Consider the following 19763-nt stretch of genomic DNA (forward strand, 5'->3'; position numbering starts at 1 on the left):
AACAATTCTTATGGCAAGTTCTTAGACTTAAAATTTTGCAGAAGATTCCCAAGAGGTAATTTTTCTGTCTTCATATTCTAAATTCCTCTCCAGTAGCAGGTAGTAATTTTAAAAGTGGATTGTACTAGAGTAAGTAGGTAGCAAGAGGGAGTTATTTCAACAGCAGCAGGGGAAAGGCAGGTACCCTGGATAGCTACATCTCACATGACTACCAGTGATGATCAGCGAAAGTAATGAGTGGATGATGTATATTCCCTCCCTGTTTGGTAGTACATTGATCCACTGACAAGTGGGCCTTGTAAAAAAAAACAAGAAATCTTAAGTGGTTGAGTGACACCTGTAAGTCCTTTGAAGGTGGTGGCATCTCCATTTTCCAGTTTGAAGAATCGCATTGAACGCCAAACTACATATAAAGCAAAAGAGGAGGCAATAGTTTGTGCTTGTAAACCTTTACCCTAAATTGTTACCAGGCACAACAATGAAAGGCAGGCAAAGTTCTCAAGGGTTTGGTTGTTATGATTATCTGTATGAAGGGTACCTAGATAGAAAGTGGAATTCTATAGTTGAGGTGGATGCTTTGATGATTAGATTGGGTCACTGGCTTCTAGGTCTGGATGAGGCAAGCAGTAGAGGCAGCTTGTAGTAGTGTGAATTACTGTGCTTTAGTTACTGCATGTAGTAATTCCCTTTTCTCTTCAAAAGACCCAAGTGGGCTGCAGACGAACTCCAAAGTGCATAAGTTGGAATATGTTAATTACCCCAAAACCTTAGGCTACCTTTTCATATTCCGAGCCTACTGTGTAAACATTGAGACCTTATAGAATCCACATGTACGATGTGCACTGCATTTTAAGGTAAATATAACCTTTTAGTTTTATTACACTCATAAATATAGCAGCAAATTTCACTTGACCATTGTAATGATGCACAAACTATGAATCATGTTAAATATGAACTGCATCGCACAAATAATGTACTGTATAGTGTTTTGTGCAAAGTAGCTCAATGTATAAGTTGAGCAGCAGTACTAATATCCCTCCCCCCCCTTCTCTCTCTCTCTCTCTCTCTCTCTCTCTCTCTCTCTCTCTCTCTCTCTCTCTCTCTCTCTCTCTCTCTCTCTCTCTCTCTCTCCCCATGAAGGGGAACATCACTGTTCTGCAGTCCCCTCAATGGTTGAACGATTGTATAATATTCTTTCCTTACTGTTTTTTTTTTTCATTTATCCTGATGCTAATGGAGATTTAGGTCCAGTTTTTTAAATACAAGAGATTACAGTAATACCCCGAACTTGCTCGATTCGAGTTGCACGAATTCGCAGACGCGAATTTTTATTGGAACTTAACTAATGGTCATACACAAGTTTTTCATAGACACGCGAACACTGAGAAACCCTGCAAAAGAGTTTAATTTTTTATGTGATTTATAAATTTTCAAGCTTTTATATGTAAATTAAATAACATTAAATGTTATTAAAAGTAACAATTTCTCTCTCTCTCTCTTGCTCTCTCTCTCTCTCTCTCTCTTTTAGTGATATGAGGGAATTTTTATGGTACATGTACAGTATGCAGGTATGCTTATTTGTATGATAAACTTTTTACCTAATAATAAGTACTAACTTTCAAATAATAAGATTAATAAAATTAAATAACAATAATAATAATACAACTGTAATTACAAAATTTGTATTTTAAACAAATACTTTCCTGTCTTGGAAGAAGGTCAAGGCAAAAGCTGTCAGACATGTTGTTTAACATGACAAGAATGGGAGTGTTGCTAATCAGTGGTCAAATGTTTCTTGAAATTCTCTCTCTATTAGTTAGCAAACCTACGTATTACTGTTTCTCTGTATGTCTTTAACTGTACAGTAGATAATTTTAAATTGATCTAATTTTACCTGTACCATTTACAAACTGTAAATGTGCTGTTTTGAAACATAGAGACAGAGCATTTCAGAGCAAAGAGAAAGAATAAAAAGTTTTCAAAACGAGGTTGAGAAGACTTTTAAAAATAGATCGATGGAATTGAGGGAGAGAGTCACACACTCCTATATTCTTATGTTAACCATTTGTCTTTTTTTAAGGGTAATGTATTAAGCTAACTTTTAAATGAAAATACAGTAACTTTAATTTTATTTAAAAGTTAGTTTAATACTGAATTTCCATCTTTTGATATCTAACGTAAGAATAACTCTCTCTCTCTCTCTCTCTCTCTCTCTCTCTCTCTCTCTCTCTCTCTCTCTCTCTCTCTCTCTCTCTCTCTCTCTCTCTCATAGTTAGCGCTCACACATTTTTACAACTTATTAATTCTCTGTACGTCTTTACCTGTACAGTAGATAGTTTAAATTGATCTAGTTTGACCTGTACCGTCTACGAAGTGTAAATGCACTAGTGTTGCAAATACATTCTAAAACATAAAGATATAATAACTAAGAGTTGTATTAGTCAAAATAAAAAACATGATACATGATAAAATAATTTTTTTTAAGGGTGAAAATTTGGGGGTTGCACAATACAAGGATCGTGCATTACACGAGTACTACAGTAGGTGGTTCCTCCAACTCCAGTCAAGATGATCATAAATAAATTTGATCACCAAACTTCCTATCCTCAGTTTGAAAACTGACACTCACCATTACTAATTTATGGTAAAGTCATATAAACTTCAAACAAAATTAGCGATTGCTAATCAACACCGGAAACTGAAAGTGTCACAAGCACCACAGGCCTTGATAAAGCTCAACTGAAATTAGGGAACATAACTTTTAGCATAGACATTCATTAGTTTTGTCTTAAACTTTCCAAAAACTAAATATAGAATTATATAAATAGTGGTAATCAACACTAGTGCTACTACTTTCACATTTAGATACTGTCCAAAAATAATAATTACTATAGTTAACTAAAACTAAGTACAGTCATACCCTGAACTTATGCAAGGTTATGTTCCAGAACCCCTCGCGCAGGGAGAATTTTCGTGTAAGTTTGGCACGGTCTCAAAAAATGCTAATAAATGCTTATTTCTAAAGTTTAAACACTAAATGTGACCCTAATCGTGCTCCCAAATTATTAAGTTAACTTTTAAATGAAATTAAAGTTACTCTGGGCATGAAAGAACATATTTTACTGTTTGCACGCCAATAAAAGAGGAAATAAATAAAGCTCATATATCATATGAGCCCCCAATACCATCTATTAATGGAAAAGTAACAATTTAGTTCACAACAACATATTTGTCATATATTTTGACTTAAAAACACTTCTTATAAGAAAAAAAAACCTTGTCCCATACAAATAGAGTATCTAGAGATCCATTTATGCTAACTGGAAGTAAGAAAATTGCTCTGAATTGAGTTAAATATGGCGAAATAAACTTATTTTGCAATTGCCCTCGGCCAATTTCCAAACCAAAACATTGATCACGATTTTTGTGCTTTATAATACAATAGTAATAAGCGTACATACAATATAGGGTACTGTACAGTGTAGTGAATATTACATATTTTATATGTGTGCATGACGAAACCCCCTTAAAATTAGTTTCAAAATTAGGTCTTCAAAAGTTGCATAATAGTGAGTATATACAGCATTTCTTTGCAAAGGGTAAAGTAGAGGTGGTAATGAAGAAATATGTAGATACAGTCAGGACTATGATCCACTGGGAGGCCTTCCAACCCTTTTGCAACCGAAGTGACAACAGTCAAACCTTTGAGTCACTCTACCCTCTGTATCTGGGTTTGGGAAACAGACTAGGAACCTAGACTACTACATCTAAGAAGGGCCAGGAGCCTTCCTAGTACTGGCTGGAAAGGGATGGGAATGTTGAAGTCGGCAGTCCTCCAGTTCACAGTTCACCTGCCACAAGGAAAAAGAATGGCTGTCATGCTATTGGGCAATGCATCAGAGATAGGTTGGAGCTTTGGGTAGCCTCTGTCTTTTGGGACAGTTACAGGATACTCCTCAAGGACCAGTTCCCTCCCAATCTTGTGTTCCTGTACTGTCTTACCCTCTGGGTTCTCCAAAAGCTTTGGGCCTGTCAGTAGAGGTGAAGGTGATAATGGAGGAGGTGACAGGTGGTTGGAGATTGGTCATTGTTTCCTCAATTGATCAAATTTGTCCTTCAGACTAGGTTCAAGATGGTAGCAATGTGGTCTATGATGGATTTATCAAAAGAGGTGGCTTCATGCGCTCTTGATCTGAAGGACACTTGCATTCAAGTGTTGGTCTGTCATATCTCCCAAAAGTACCTCAGCTTTGTCTTCAAGGGGACAGTATATTAATTCAAAGCTCTGTGCTTACTGGCAACAACCCCTTAAGTGTTTATGCAGTCATTCACCTTCTTGCTTGATTGGGCCCATTTGTATGGCACGCGCTTGATGCATTATCTGAGTTGGCTAGTTCTGTCATCTTTCAAGCCATAGTTCCTCCAAAACAAAGACTGCCTACTCTCATTTTGCCATTATATGGGGGTCTTGATAAAATGGGAGAAGTCTGATCTCATATCTAGGCAGCAGGCAAAGTACCAGGACATGCTTATAGAAATGGCAGCAATGAGTCTTTGGACCCTCATATCTGCAAGCAGGAAAGTTTCAGCAAAGTTCTTGTCACATAGGAACAGGCAGCCTAGCATTGGAAGATAATCCTTGGTCACGTCTTCTATGGAGAAATTCATCTGCCACAGGCAATTCCACCTTTATTTCAGTGGTAACTGAAGTGACATTGATCATCCTCAAGCAATCTTCTCTCCCTTCTTGCTTTGGGTAGAAAAGTCAATGAGGATCTAGCTTGGTGGTAGGACTATAGGAATTTCCTTGCAGGAGCTTCTTAATCTTGCTGTCTCTTGAGGTATTTTTCTCAGATGCACTGAAGGGGAAGTGGGGCTGCAACTGATCAACATGTTTTAGGTACATGGACAGACAGTGGACCTCATCTGCACATCATTTTGAGATAAGAGGTGATGTTAGTCTTGTAAGTATTCCAAACTGTGATGGGTCACTCCTGTTGTGTTGATGAGCAACATCATGACCAATAGCAGTATACATTAGCAAACGAGGAAGGTTATCTCCTGTAACCTCTTTCAGTTCATAAGGTAGATGTATGAGTGGGAGGTTTGCCACACTGTAGAGCTGTCAGCTAGGTACATACAGGGCACATAAGAGAGAATGAGTTATATTTTTGCAGGACTGCACAGGTCTTTGGATACCTCAGATCATCCTCATCTAATGTGTACTTGGGAATGTGGGCTATTTTCAGTGCTTTGTGTTATAGAAGGATCCCTCTTCTGGAGTGTCTGTTCAGCAGATCACAGATTTCTTTTTCTCTTTTGTTGAGGTGATCGCTCTTCATTAAGCTCGGTTGTCAGACGAAAGGGTTTGGATCAATCTTTCTTTGGTGTAGTTATCCAGGTTCATGGGGAGCTTCAAGCCATCTGTCCTCTGCAACCCAAATCAAGCACTGTACAAAGCCCTTAAGGGAGGCCTTAGACTGAGATCTCATGCTTAAGACTTGACTTGAAGCTAGTCTTAGCCTCAATGAAATGTGTTGGCAAGTTAGATGGCATTTATCTTGTCTGGCACTCTTTATCTCATCTGGCAGTTATAGGATTGGGAATCTCTTATTCTCATTTGTTCCTGAATTTGTGATAATAGCCCAGAAAACAGCAGTTCATGACTAAAGAGGTACTGGGATTTTTGGTCTCCTGTCTTCAGGACTTTGTAGGTGATTACCTAGACGAGATGCTTTTATGTCCAGTGTGGGCCTTGCAGCCAGTCTGTCAGCAGCTGTTTTTAGCACAGTACTGGTAAGCACAAGAAGCTAATGTTAAGAAACACCCTGTAATGCTGGATTTGCGTTGTAATTAAATGAGCTTATTTTTTAGCTTATTTTATCTGATGAAGTGGACAGTCATGCAGTTCAGGCAAGAGCTCACGTAAGTGAATGAGGGATAATCCCTTGCATTTTGCAGCAAATTTTTGTAATGAAGGCAGGGGTCTGGAGATGTTCAACCACATTTACCTCATTGAATCTAAGGAATGTTGTCCACAAGACCCTGGATACCTTCTCCTTGGGACCTGTGGTGACCGCTCAGCAAGTTACTTAGTCACCCAAGCCCCTCTTAGAAATGCATCTCGCCTAAGCATAAAGCTGGGGTTGAATCACTGAGTTATAATCTGAATTAGTTATTTTTTATTGGCCAGATTTTAGTTGCCTTTCAACTGATACCCATGTAGGAGGCAACCTTGGTTCTTGGAATTTTCTTATATAAGGAGGATTTGTCATCTGTCGTTTGGGCTCGGGGCCTTATCACTAGATTCCCTAAGCCAGACAAAATGGTTGCAGGAATCTTCTATTCCCTGCTCACTATCATTCACCAACATGATATCAAGGGTGATTAAAACTTGCTGGTTGGGTATGAGATGACCTTCCACCTAAGGAATAATTATTGTACGTTAAAGGTATTAGTTTGTATTCTTGTAGAAACAGCAATTTGTATTTTTTGAAGGTATATCAACCAGAGCCATTTATCATCTTGCCTCAAGCTCACCACTTTAGTCCCTGCAGGTGAAGGAAAAGAGCTTTGTTATGCCTGGAGCATGGAGTCTTAACCCCCCCTCCCCCTCCACTTGACCCCCTTCCACAAGTTACTGGTAACTATACTTTATTACCAAGATTCAGTGACATTCCAGCTTGCACCGAAGCTGAAGAATACTCTACATAAAATTTTCTGGCTTGTATACCTAGGTAAGGTGCAAATTATTTTAAAAATTTGATTGTTAATTTATCTTTGCCTTTAGAAACAAGATTCTTGGCACCTCCATATGTTCAGGAGAGGGGATAATTTCTAAATTGCACTTCTTTAAATTGCAGAATCCACAGAGGATTCATTGACTAATACACTAAAAGATTGCCAGTTTCTAGCTCACTTAGGCCAGTGGTCCCTGCTAAGGCCTGTTTGTTTTTAACAAAGATGAAACACTCATCATGCTCCTCAGCAAGACTTTAATTCTCGATTGCCGGTCTTGGTGTCGTACTGAAAGGCAGTAACCCTGAATGGGGGGTAATGCTGTCAGTGCACCTCATGCAGTGCACTGTAGGCATTACTTAAGGTTCTTTGCAGCGTCCCTCTGGCCCCTAGCTGCAACCCCTTTCATTCCTTACTGTACCTCCGTTCATATTCTCTTCCTTCCATCTTCCTTTCCACCCTCTCCTAACAATTGATTCAAAGTGCAATTTTGAGATTTTCCTCCTGTTAAAACTTTCAAAACTTTTTTACACCTTTCAAACCTTTTTTTACACCTTTCAAACCTTTTTACTCTCAATTTCCATTTCAGCACTGAATGACTCTTGTCCCAGCACTTGGCTTTTGGCCTAAATTCTATTTTCTGTTCTAAAAGGCAGTAAGTGCTTGTACCATGAGCTTGGGGCTCTAATCCAGATTCTTAACATCCTTAGTGATATTTGTTCGTAAAGGGATGCAATTATTGCCCTCCATACATGAAGCATCCTTCAGCATGAGCTGGAATGGCTGTTGAATCTTTGTATTCAGCTTCCATCAAGAGAGGCTGCTCTTGCTGTGTCTTCTCAGGGTGCTTCTCAGTGGGAGACCGCCCCCCCCAAAGGGGGTAGTGCTGTCAGTGCACCTTATACATGGTGCATTGTAGGCATTACTTTAGGTTCTTTGCAGCGTCCCTTCGGCCCCTAGCTGCAACCCCTTTCATTACTTTTACTGTACCTTCATTCATATTCTTTCTTCCATCTTACATTCCACCCTCTTCTAATAGTTGTTTCATAGTGCAACTGCGAGGTTTTCATCCTGTTACACCTTTGTAACCTTTTAGCCTAAATTTTATGTTCTATTCTATTCGGTGGGAGAATATTTAAAAGGAGGAAAACAACAGGAATCCTATTGGCTCTTTCTTGCCACTGGCTGCCATTTCTCTTGCCTCCTAAACTTGGCTCATCCCTTGCTGTTCAGCCAGAGAAACCCTTCCTATCCATTATATTCTAAATACTGCAATAAAGTAAACCTCATCTAAATGAGATTCTGTTTCATACACCTGTGTCATAGTAGCTGTAAACTCTTTCCAAGTCTTACATGTAATGGAAATATAAGGTTTTGTCCAACTACTTAATATCCCCTTTTGCATAATCAATGCAAGACTTAACTTTCTGTAACTGCATAGTCAGATCCTGCATTTTTTCTATGTGAGGCAAGCCTATACTGAGTTTATCAGGCTCTCATCCCTGTGTCAATTGCCCATTAACCACTCTGGAAAGGAACAATTGTGGAATGTTCATTCACACCACCCATTAGAAAGGAACAGCTGTGGAATATTAATTCACAGCAGTGAATACATTCTAAATATTACTGTCCGCTGAGTCCATTGTGTCATTGTTTGTTGTCTTCACCAGTCTTACACAATTCTCTTCACACTCCTTTTCCTACCAAAGGCCCTGTATTCATGTCCTGGCCTTAATCGCAAATGCAGGACACACAGCGAAACCAATTCAAAGTGTGTATATCATGTGGGGCAAACTGCATTGTAGATGGGACTTCTCATCAGGGGTTTTTGGGGGGGTTATGCAAGTCAAATTTCAGAGTTTACTGTTTGGAGAAACATGCCTTCCTCTTACAGCCAAACATTGTGCAGCAACATTTTTCATAATGTCTCTCTTGATCATCTTCGCTGACCACCACCGTTGCCTCCATTATGTCAAGGGCCTCTCTAAGGAGAATGAAATGGGATAAATGTTGTTAGGCCTTTTCCTTGTTTTAGTATATAAAAATACTTTAGAAATTCAGATATCTATAAAATCGTGTTGCTAATTGCATTTGCGTGCACAGACAGAAACATAAGCGTGAGTTGCCTTACACAAAAGGTTTTACACACACATTACATTTCAATATCATTCTGAAGGAAGTTTGACTTGTTTTCAATACAATAATGCTTCAGTAATGAAAACATAACCGCAGAGATCATGCAACTATGGTCAGCAGTGCTTTTGACCATGTTTTCATGTCGTCGCTGTAATTTATCTAAAGCTTCCAGATTATTGCCTAACTCTGATTTTATTCTTTTGTGTTTTTGCTCTATCTTCACTAGTAATGTAATATACATTACAAATACACTAACGACTTAAACCTGTTCATCCCTCATCTGAGGATGAGGAACCCCTTAAAGAAAATTCTTTTTTTTTACTATCTCCTTCAATTTTGGCTTAAGCAATCTGTTGCTGTTGCCTTCAGGGACTTGGTTGCAGGGAGGAAGAAGGACCAACCATTACTGAAATATCTGCTACTACTTCTGGAGTTCGTGATTCACTCCTTGCTACAGGTGATCCTCCATTGGCTGTGGTGATGCCAGTAGCTGAGCATGGTGGCATTGAGGTTTCTCTTCCTCAACCATTCCTCCAGTACGGATGATGACTTAAGCGTGACAAGTCGGAGAAGAAAGAAGCGTTTTTGCCTTTCTTCCTCATTATCGTTTTCTAGTTTGCTGAAGTCTTCTCCTCATTCCCAGACACACTTCCTCAGTGTAGGAAGAGTAAATCCAAGACCGGTCAGTAGAAGTCCAGATGTACTTTTCCCAGTCACCCTTAACTCATGGCAAGAAAGCAGATTTGCCAGTTCACTTACCAGTTAATGTACCTCAGGAAGGGTTAGTGCATACCCACATAGACATAAGGACTACTCCTTTTCCTTCTGACCTTGCACTCTTGTGCTCATGCTGGGGTGAAATACACTGCCCCCTCATTCCCCCAAGCTCAGGTTTGGGTTGATATTCGTGGTAGTCCCCCACCAGCTGCGTTGAGTTGCAGTAGGGTGGTCATGTGCAACTTGTTCACACACTACCATGCACAGGCGAGAAACAGATAGGTTCTCCATCTTGTCCATCTTTTTGAGTTAGGCCTTGCACTGCTTTCTCACTTGGTGTGCTCACTTTGGTGTGTTTGCAATCAGAGCACTCTTGTGTGAGAGAGAGAGGGAAGGGGTTGGTGCAACCTGTCCTCCTCACGGTTGCAACCGAGTATTGCAGCAGGGGCCATCGGGGTGAAGGTCCAAATTCAGTTAGACCACAAACCTTTAGGTTCCCATCTACTTTTTCCATCAAGAGGCTTGTCTGGTGCTTGATGGGAGCAGGAGCAAGAGAGGGAGTGGAAAAGTTTGGGTTGCCTCCTCTTCTCCGGGAGAGCAAGTACCTCAAACCAAGTTAGAGTAGCACTTTCAGAAGGTTATTTCATTCACTCGGGTGCAGTACTCTGGGGAGGCAACCTTGGCTTCCCATCTGCTGTGTGTTGTTCTTCAAACCTTGCAGGGGTCTAAGGTACCAGTTGCTAAACTTTTGTGTTCAGCAAAGCCCTCAGCATCGGGTGTGCTAAAGGAGCCCAGAAAGGAGCAGCAGACTTCGTTGCCTTATAGCAGGGTTTTCAATCTGGTACGCAGCATTTCCAGGGGTCGCCAAAGGGTCAGTTAGGGGTACGCTCTCCCCACGGGTGTTAGGGTTAGGGGCCTGGCCGCCCACTGACTGCATAGCCACAGGTAAATAATTATCAACAATTTTCTTTATTTTTATGGAATTCTTTGTGTTTACAATATTGTTGGTTATGTCAGGAGAGTTGTATACTTACTTCCCTTCAGTACAGTACTTGCAGACATACACAATGGAATGTTTTTCTGCTTTTGTTTTGTTTTCTACTTTATACAAAGTGTTGGGGGTACATTACTGACATTAAAAATACCCAAAATGGTACGTGGGGAGAAAAAGGTTGAAAACCCCTGCCTTATAGGAAGGGTGGGGAGCCTTCCCAGCTATTTCATGTAGAAGGTCATCCACTGTAAGACTAAACAGCTGTGGTCAGTTTGTAGATCTTCTTGCTTATCCAGAAGGATATCCAGCACTTGTAACTCTAAAGATGATTAAATTTTTCAGGTATCTTGGGTACATGAAACTGCTTTCTGTCCCAGTGATCAGAGGACATTGCTCTGTTGTCTTCAGTTCCGATTCACTCTAACATGAATAACGCTCATGATTAAGATTTGGAGGTTTTCCAGTCTTTTGAGCTGGAAAATCTAAAATCTTTCTATCATGGTTTAAGATGGAATTTCGACATAGTCCGTAAAAATTTAACAAACCTCAGTTTAGGCTTTGGATAAGGCTTCTCTTAAGAACTTACATTTGAAGAAACTTTTTCTTTGAGTTCTTGCTAGGGCAAAGTGTATTGGTAAGCATCAAACTGCTGTGTAATGTGGGCTCTGTTCAAAGGGACATCTGTCTCTTTTTCTTCCATTGTTTAGAGAAAAAATGTCAAAGCCAAAGCCTTTCCCAGATTTGTGACAGTGTCTAATTCAACTGTTTTAAAAAGCAATGGTGATGAGGCTTTTTTTATGTCCAGTTAGAGCTCTCAAGGGTTGACCTGTACAGATTTAAACCTTTGAGAGGAGTAGTTAGGAATTTATTCTGTGATGTTAGTGGGCCAAACACTGTGTCCAACAGTGTTATGTCCTTTTTTCTACGTTGCTTAAGTCAGTGCACACTTGAGTTTAATCCTGAGTTTTAATCGTTTTTGAAAGTAAAGCCTCATGATGTCCGTGACATATGCACTTCTTTTAATTTCCTTTAAATCTTTCACTAGAGAAGGTTGTCAATGCAGTTCAATGGAGTTGTAACTGTCTTTGCCTCATTATTTGAGACAGAAAATTTGTGTGAGAATTGTCAAGCCCCTAGTCTATTGTTGCTATGGGGAAGATTTTCTCATGAACCAAATAGAGTAACCTTCATCTCTCTCTTATTGTTAGTAGTTATGAAATCCTGGTATTGAGTTTGGGGAGCATGAAGGTACGCATTGATGTACAGGAGTTGTACCTTCATATCTGAAGGTAGTTGTTGCCTTTAGTTTTGGACTGTTGGTTGTGAGCTTTTGACTCTTTGGCACAGGAGTCACTAGTATAGATAGTCCTGTTTCCCTGTAAGGATCCTCTGACAAGCCTTGCTACGAGGATCTTACACCTTGCTGTGGATCCACTGCCTAGTGGGAGTACTTTCCAGGAAGGACCATGCAGCAGTTAAATATGTTTAAAAAGTGTTCCCTTTTTAAAAAGCTTTTAGTTTGCTTAGCTGAAAGGATGTTTTTCTCTGGCTGCATCTGCACCTAACAGCACAAAGAGGTAAGCTAGTTTTAACATTAGGTAAGTATCCAAATGATTAATTATCAAAAGTTTTCATTTTGTTCCATTGGTAGATGAAGTGTAACTCCTTGTCCACTAATCCCAAATCTGCTAGATTAAATTGTCCATGGACATACAACAGTTTGATCATTTGGCACCTAAGTTTGCTATAGAATCAGGCACCTGTCAACCAGCCAGAACTTACTGAGGTAGGGAAAGTGATCCTGAAGTTGGTATTGATTAATATGCTGGATAGCTTGATGAATACTACTACTATGACAACTGATATCAACCAACTCCTTGTAATTAATGGAGATGGTCAGAACCACACCACCGCCTAAGCAGTCCTCTGCGATGCTCTAGCCTTGAATGGCTTCACCCAGTCTATTTGCTGGATTACAGAGGACCTTTAAGGAGTGAATGTGATAGTTATATGAAAATAAACTGTGGCTTTGGAACTCATTTTAAGGAAGCAACAAGAATGGTGGATGCCCTGCTTCCTCTCCAAATAAAAGATATAACTGCATGAAGGATATTGACCCCAGACCTACCAATTTTAATATTAACAGAAAGGTTGCAGTAGTTAAACTGTTACGAAGATGGTGCATACCTGTGTCACTCATAAATAAGTTTTAGGTTTGTAAGTTGAGCACATCTGGTGCTGTTCCCAATTGGTAAGTAACCCTAAGAAGTATGACCTTCACCTGAAATGTCTTGGTGAGATGGTTGGTGAAGATTTTTTTACTTGAGCCCCACTATAGGCTTTTGAAAGAAATTTGGATTTTTAGCAACATTTAAATTATTTATTTCAATTGTAAGTTACAGTATTTATGAAATATGTGTGAGTTTTTAACTTGGATTTTATGAAAATTCATTGCCATGACAGTGCTTGGACTAAATTTCATTTTCAATTTTTACTAACCTCACTTTTGCTCTAGATGCTTGGTTGAGGCAGCCAGGTGGCTTGGGTCAAGGAAATGGAGGTGATGCTAATCTTGAAGGACTAGAATGCTCAAGACTGCACCAATCCCCTTACAAGTGCTGCAGTGCTCCTATAGACAAACTTTCATGAGAAGATTTATTGTCTGTGGGGTGAGAAGAACTCGTCTGCATCTTCCTTCTCCACCTGGTGCTTTAGTGGCCGACCCCCTTGGTAAGGACGAAAGGGCAGATGTGGACCCTAAACCTGAAATGACCTTTAGGGACCTTAACCTAAATGAAGGGAACTGCTGACACTGGTCTTGGACTCTCGGCTGTGTAAGGCTTTGGGTGATATGACAGTTGGAGCAGACCAAGGCACTAATGAAGGGATTGAGCAATAGCCAGATATACTGAAAATGGTTGCTCTGGTAGCTTTGGGTGTCTGCTAAACACTGAACTCATTAACTAGTGACTCAAGGGAGGATAGGATTTAAGGAGTTGGCAACATTGAACTCGCTGAGGTTCTACAAGTGAAAGAAGGCTAGAGAGGTCCTTGAAAGCCACTTATCTCGTAAGCAGTTGTTCCAGTGAAATATCTTGTACGGGGGTAGTGCTGTCAGGGCACCTGCACTGTAGGCATTACCTAGGTTCTTTGCAATGTTCCTTTGACCCCTAGCTGCAGCCCTTCACTCCTTTTACTGCGCCTCCGTTCATATTCTCTTTCTTCCATCTTACTTTCCACCTTCTCTTAACAATTGTTTCGTAATGCAACTGCAAGGTTTTCCTCCTGTTTCATCCTTGAAATCATTTACTCTCAATTTCCCTTTCAGTGCTGAATGACCTCATAGGTCCCAGCTTCCATAGAGGGGGTAGTGCTGTCAGTGCACCTCATGCAGTGCACTGTAGGCATTACTTAAGGTTTTTTGCAGCGTCCCTTTGGCCCCTAGCTGCAACCCCTTTCATTCCATTTACTGTACCTCCATTCATATTCTTTCTTATCTCTTAATTTCTACCCTCTCCTAACAATTTTTTAAAAGTGTAACTGTGAGGTGTTCCTCCTATAAAACCTTTCAAACCTTTTTACTGTCAATTTCTGTTTCAGTGTTGACCCATAGTCTCCAGTGCTTGGCCTTTGGCCTAAATTCTTTATTCCATTCTATTCTAAAGGTCCCAGCACTTGGCCAAAGCCTAAATTTTATATTCTATTCCATTCCAGCGAAGCATACAAACCTAATTATTATACAGTACAGTATTGGAGTATTCTTCACACACTGGTGACTCAGTCATGGCAGTTTAACAAGGTAGTTACAGATTTGCTGGGGTGATTCCCAGCCACTCTACATGGCTGAACCCTCATTTGTTCTTCAGCTACTGTTAATCTGACATGTTAGTTCTCTGCAGTACTAAATTGCTTGGTTGCTAATGCACTATTCACCTTAAGTGATGTTTTCATTGTTTTTGTGTGCTTGGAGGTTGCTTTTGTGTGTATGGAGGTTGTTTTTGTGTGCATGGAGGTTTTGGAGAATGTCTGAGTGTGAGCAATTGCTTCGGACCAGTCTGGCTCTGTGGTATTCTGCGCATTAGTATGTATGTATTAAATTGTTCCCACATAATGTTGACTATCATGAATTTGCTTCTTTGCAGAGGCCAGGAGTGTTCAAAGGAGCCACGTTATGATTGTGGAAGATGGATGGTCATTTGGTGGTTGAAGTATGGCTTCAAGTGGAAGAGGTTTCATCATGAGTTAACACCCTTCTCTTCACTTTAGAGTATTATTGCTTCGAGCCCTACCGGTGCTGTTACTCAGTGTGCTGGGCCTATGTATTGCCAGTCTCCCCTTGCTGTACAGTCCAGGGAAGGCCTGTCAAGATTAGTTGGATATATCTCCCTCACCACCACCTCTGTCCCTAGTCTGCTGTCAGTGAGCTTCCCAGGTTCATTCATTGAGTAGCCCATTTGTGCCTCTGGAGCATCCCTTGCTGTGCTGAACCAGACTCACTGAAGTTTTCATCAGACTTCAAGGAATGTAGCAAGATTCTCGGGTAATCCTCAGCAATGACAGGTTAACCCTTCTTTGCTCTTTTCTGGTACATCTGTTCCTACCATTGCTACTGTCCCTGATACAGGTATGCCTGCCTCAGGGAGGGACCCTGAGACTTCTTCATTCGTTGCTGTTGAGATTGGGTCTTTCTAGAATTTCTCATGCTCTGCTAACCCCATAGAGGGTAGTGCCATCAGTGCACCTCACAAAGTGCACTGTAGGCATTACTTAAGGTACTTTGCATCATCCCTTTGGCCACTAGCTGTAACCCCTTTCATTCCTTTTATTACACTTCTGTTCATATTATCTTTCTTCCGTTTTACTTTCCACTCACCCTTAACAATTGATTCAACATTATTTTCAGTGCTGAATGCCCTCATAGGTCCCAGTGCTTGGCCTTTGGCTTAAATTTTATATTTCATTCACCTTCTGCTAAACCATCTTGGTTCCCAGACTGAAGGGGAGGGGCAGGAAGAGAGCTCACACGTCTCTTCCCTTTAGTTATACTTTGAAACATTTTTTCCCCTTATTGAACAACTTGATAATTTAAAATACTATGGTAACTAGTTTCCTAACTTATTTTGGTTAGGTAGAGAGATTTATCAAATTAGCTCAAGTATACAGATGAATCACAATTAGTGTTCCAGAAGTTTCTAAAATTTTTCATCAGCATTGGTAATGTAATAAAAAGATGTTGGCATTAATTCAGCCTTATACCAATTGTTATATATTTGAATACTTCTACATAATACAGGTCATTTAGGTATATTTAAAACAATTTTCATCAAAGTGTATTTATTAAGAAACCTTGGCCCCTTTGATGCAACCTGCCCTTAGGGAAGGCAGCATGGAGTGTAAAATCAGCTATTTTACAAATGTACAAACACTGTCAGTTCTGTATAATACAGTAATATAAAGAAAAGTATGATAATTAGCACAATCAGCCTTAAATAGGCATCAGTTTTATGAAAATTGTAAGACAGAAATAAAAAAAAAATATTTTGAATATCAAAAGTCACACCTAGCAGGTTATAAAATTCTTTTTTTATTATTATTAGCTTAACACTTAAGATTCTACAGAATCTGACATGTAAAATGGTGCATTCACACATCCATTCAGACTAGACTTTGCACACTTACCTTTCACACTTTAAAAGAAGGAAACTAAAAACCTTAGATAAAAAATATCCTAAATTTACTATTACGTTGTTTTCTCTAATTACAATGTTTACTCTTAACATAGTTTTTTGACTTACAGGACGAATAATTTGAAGTAAAATACCTTAGTGTATACTGTACTGTGCAAGCACCAAGAATTCTTTTTGGAAATCTAAATTTGTAACAAACTTGCTCTGACAAAGAAACTGAAAAGTACCATTGAGTACTGCTGTCTCATTTACTATTAACATTATGAGGATTTGCTAGTTTCCCATTCATACATATCACACTATTGTTCATTCATATCATGAATAGAGTGAATGCCACTAAAATGAAAAAAATGTACATAGTATAAATATTATTAGTAATCTATACATAAAGAGATATCTATGAACTATGAGAATACCAAATCTATATCTGCTTTGCAAGCAATATGTATGCCTCGAATTCACTAAAATTACAGCACGAAATCATACATATATAACACAACAAAATATATTTGTTGAACATTCAACACTTATCAGTGGTGATTCTTCTGATTTATTGCTGACCATTCTGTGTTGAGCTCGACACATAAAAACTCCCAAAATGCTTTTTGCTCAGTGCACCTTCTTGCTTTAAAAAATCTAAAGTGTGTATTGATACTGTATGATAGTTATGCAAAATTAAATTTAAAATAAAATTTTAAGGGGACACCAAATTCAAATACTGTACTTATAATAGATATCACAGTTCTTTGATGGTTCGTTTCACGGACAACTAAGTTTGTGCGAAGTTTGGAGTCTGGCACACAATGGTCAGGGGCTAAAGATATTCCTAGAAGCTCTACAGTATCTTCAAAAATATATGAACAATATATTAAAATTCACTGAGAATTAAAATAACAGTTCTTGATTTTCATGTTTTAGTTATTTCTAATGTTTCCGCAATTTTAAATCCTCAAGATGAGATAGTACAGTATTACTCCCAAAAGGAGACATAACTCTGTTCATCATCATTAAAGACGTCGGAAATGATTTTAAGTCGAGAATACTATTAGCATGAATTGATAAATGTATCAAGTTTTGCACATAGTACTTTGAGTCTAGACCGGGAAGCAAGAATGGAGGTAGGAAGGGTTTTAGCACTTAAGCATTAAGACAAGTTGGAAGAAAGTCAACTGAAGGAAGTAGTGGTGATGAACACAATTACTGAAGACCATTAGCTTATGGAGAGTGCAGCACTTCCCTAAGTCATCAAAACGATAGACTTTGATAAACTTAACAGTTGTATAAAAATGTTTCCTGAAGTGGAGGCATGAGGGTAGTGCTGGCTCTACATACTGTAGGGGCATTACTCAACATTATACTGCTGAGCCTAACGTCAATTCCAAGAAACATCTTGGGTGAGGCCATCAAATAGTCTTTGGTCTCAATAACAGATAATCTGACATTATTTTTTTTTCACAGAAGTCAGTTGAGGATTAGAGTGTATTTTAATGGCATCACTGTGCTTCTCAGAATCAAGATGCAGCCCCAATCTAAAAGTCTTCAATGTCTTCCTCTTGAGAATCCTCATGTCAGAAGTTTGTATCTGGACGTCGTTTGGCATAAGTTGCAGAAGAACCATAAGGGCCAGACCAGTCAGTACGCCATGAATCATATATGTTGATATTGTAATTTGGGTTGTAACCTCGTCCTTTGCTGGATGGCGGCTGGAAAAAATAATGGTAAGTTTTAACATATAAAAAAAAAAAAAAAGTTAATTGGTGCTTAACATTACGATTTACCAACAATTTTCAACTACTTAAAAATAATAATGAAGCTCTATGCATGCTAATGAACACAAGAATATCGAAAGGCACCAATTTCTTTTTTCACATTTAAGGTTTCAACAATAACATAGTTTCAAGTGCTTGTTGTAGCACACTAAGGAAAACTGTAGGACTAAGTGTCACACTCTTGGACCTTCTTTGTGGTAAGCTCAAGGAAACAGTGACTTCTGTCTTGCTAATAATTACTTTGAAGACTTCAGTGATGGCTCACATATTTGGAGTCCACAAGGTTTAGGATATAACTTTCATACAATTTCCAAAAGTGAACAAGGAAACAGAAAATGGTTAAAGTTACAATGAATCTTCATTATCACATACTTCACCTCCTGGATCTGTTGGTTAGTGATTTAACTGCTGAGGTTTTGTAATTCATTCCAATATGTTGTATAAATATGCTTGGAGGAGCTTATCTAATTATTTTTATGGCATAAAACACAAAAGTTTTTTCATAACACCCATTAATCATAAATTGCCTTTGTTCATAGAGTCTGGTTAAAATAGCATAACGATTTTGGTGGTAACGGGAGACAGTCAGTGGGGATGAAGGAGGTGGGCACAGCCCGACCTGGCTTGCCCCAACAATGCTGTGATGCACAAGTTTCTCTCTAACTGCCTTCATAGCAAGACGGTGCTGCTGCTTTTCTAGCCAAGAAGCCAGTTGTTTTAGCACTTCCTGTCCATATTATGCCTTGGCATTCTGGTTTTTCATTCTCTTTGTCTTGTGTGAGATATTGTGTTTTTTGCATTCCTAGAAATGCAAAACCATGAATCATCTAAGCAATCCAGGCCTCAGAGAAGATGCCCCGGGGGTTGGTAACAACCTTTGTTCTAGTTATTTGGCCGCCTTGGATACAGATCCCCATTCCACTTGTAGCAGGTGCAGATCTAACGATTGTAACATAAGTAATCTCTGTTCTGAGTGTCGAAATTGGTCTCCTGAGCAATGGAAGAATTTTGGTGAGAAGAGGAGATATACATAAGAGGAAACTGGCGTCTCCATCTTGGGTTGGCTTCTTGCCCCCAATGGAAGCAGACATACCTATTCCTTCTTGTTCTATCTCATCCTTGCCAAAATCTCCTGTCGTTGCATCTTCTCTGAAAGATTTACTCTCTCTCATTTTTCTATTGCTTTGTCTTTACTGTAGGTGTTTTGAGAGGGTGTTCAAACATCTTGTAATTGATGTTGCTGCCCGTGAGGGAGGAGGCAGCTCCCTCTTGTACATTCTTTTCAGGGATGGATGTGCAGAAGCTTTCTGCGTGTTGGGTGTCTTAGGCCTACCAGGGATACCAACCTTTGGCGGCCTATTGTCCCACTGCATGTCTTCCCGCATCCCAGTGTCAACTGCCATGACAGTTTCCAGAGCTTCAGTTTCTGTGACGTCCTCTCAACTGTCATCGGCTCTCCCTGCACCATACACGTGCTGTTACCATCCGTGTCGTTTCCATCGACTACGTCTGCTCCCTCCGACTCTCTCACTCAGGCTCTCTTCAACAGAGCTGAAGGTGTTTTTCTGAAGAAGTACAGCCCTACTGAGTTGCTGAAACTGAAAAAGAGGCATTGTAGATCTCCTTCCTTGTCTTTGTCTAAATCTTCTTCCTCCTCTTCGTCGTCATCGTCTGTTCCATCCATCCCTTCCTGAAGGACCAACTTGACGCTGCAATCGACAG

At 39.5% G+C, this 19763-nt stretch overlaps 1 protein-coding gene across 5 annotated transcripts in view; it reads right to left on the bottom strand.

Moving 5' to 3' along the window:
- Nucleotides 1–15902: 15902 nt before the first annotated feature.
- The window catches only part of LOC136850149 (mucin-5AC), a 74257-nt gene continuing 70396 nt past the window's right edge, over nucleotides 15903–19763 (bottom strand). For all 5 annotated transcript variants that reach the window (XM_067123754.1, XM_067123753.1, XM_067123755.1 and 2 more), the window contains one exon: nucleotides 15903–17975. In XM_067123754.1, the coding sequence (XP_066979855.1) occupies nucleotides 17841–17975 (135 nt within the window). In that variant the 3' untranslated portion in view covers nucleotides 15903–17840. The remainder of the gene's footprint in view (nucleotides 17976–19763) is intronic.

The sequence above is a fragment of the Macrobrachium rosenbergii genome, chromosome 21 (genome assembly GCF_040412425.1).
Source record: "Macrobrachium rosenbergii isolate ZJJX-2024 chromosome 21, ASM4041242v1, whole genome shotgun sequence".
Taxonomy (NCBI): Eukaryota; Metazoa; Arthropoda; class Malacostraca; order Decapoda; family Palaemonidae; genus Macrobrachium; species Macrobrachium rosenbergii.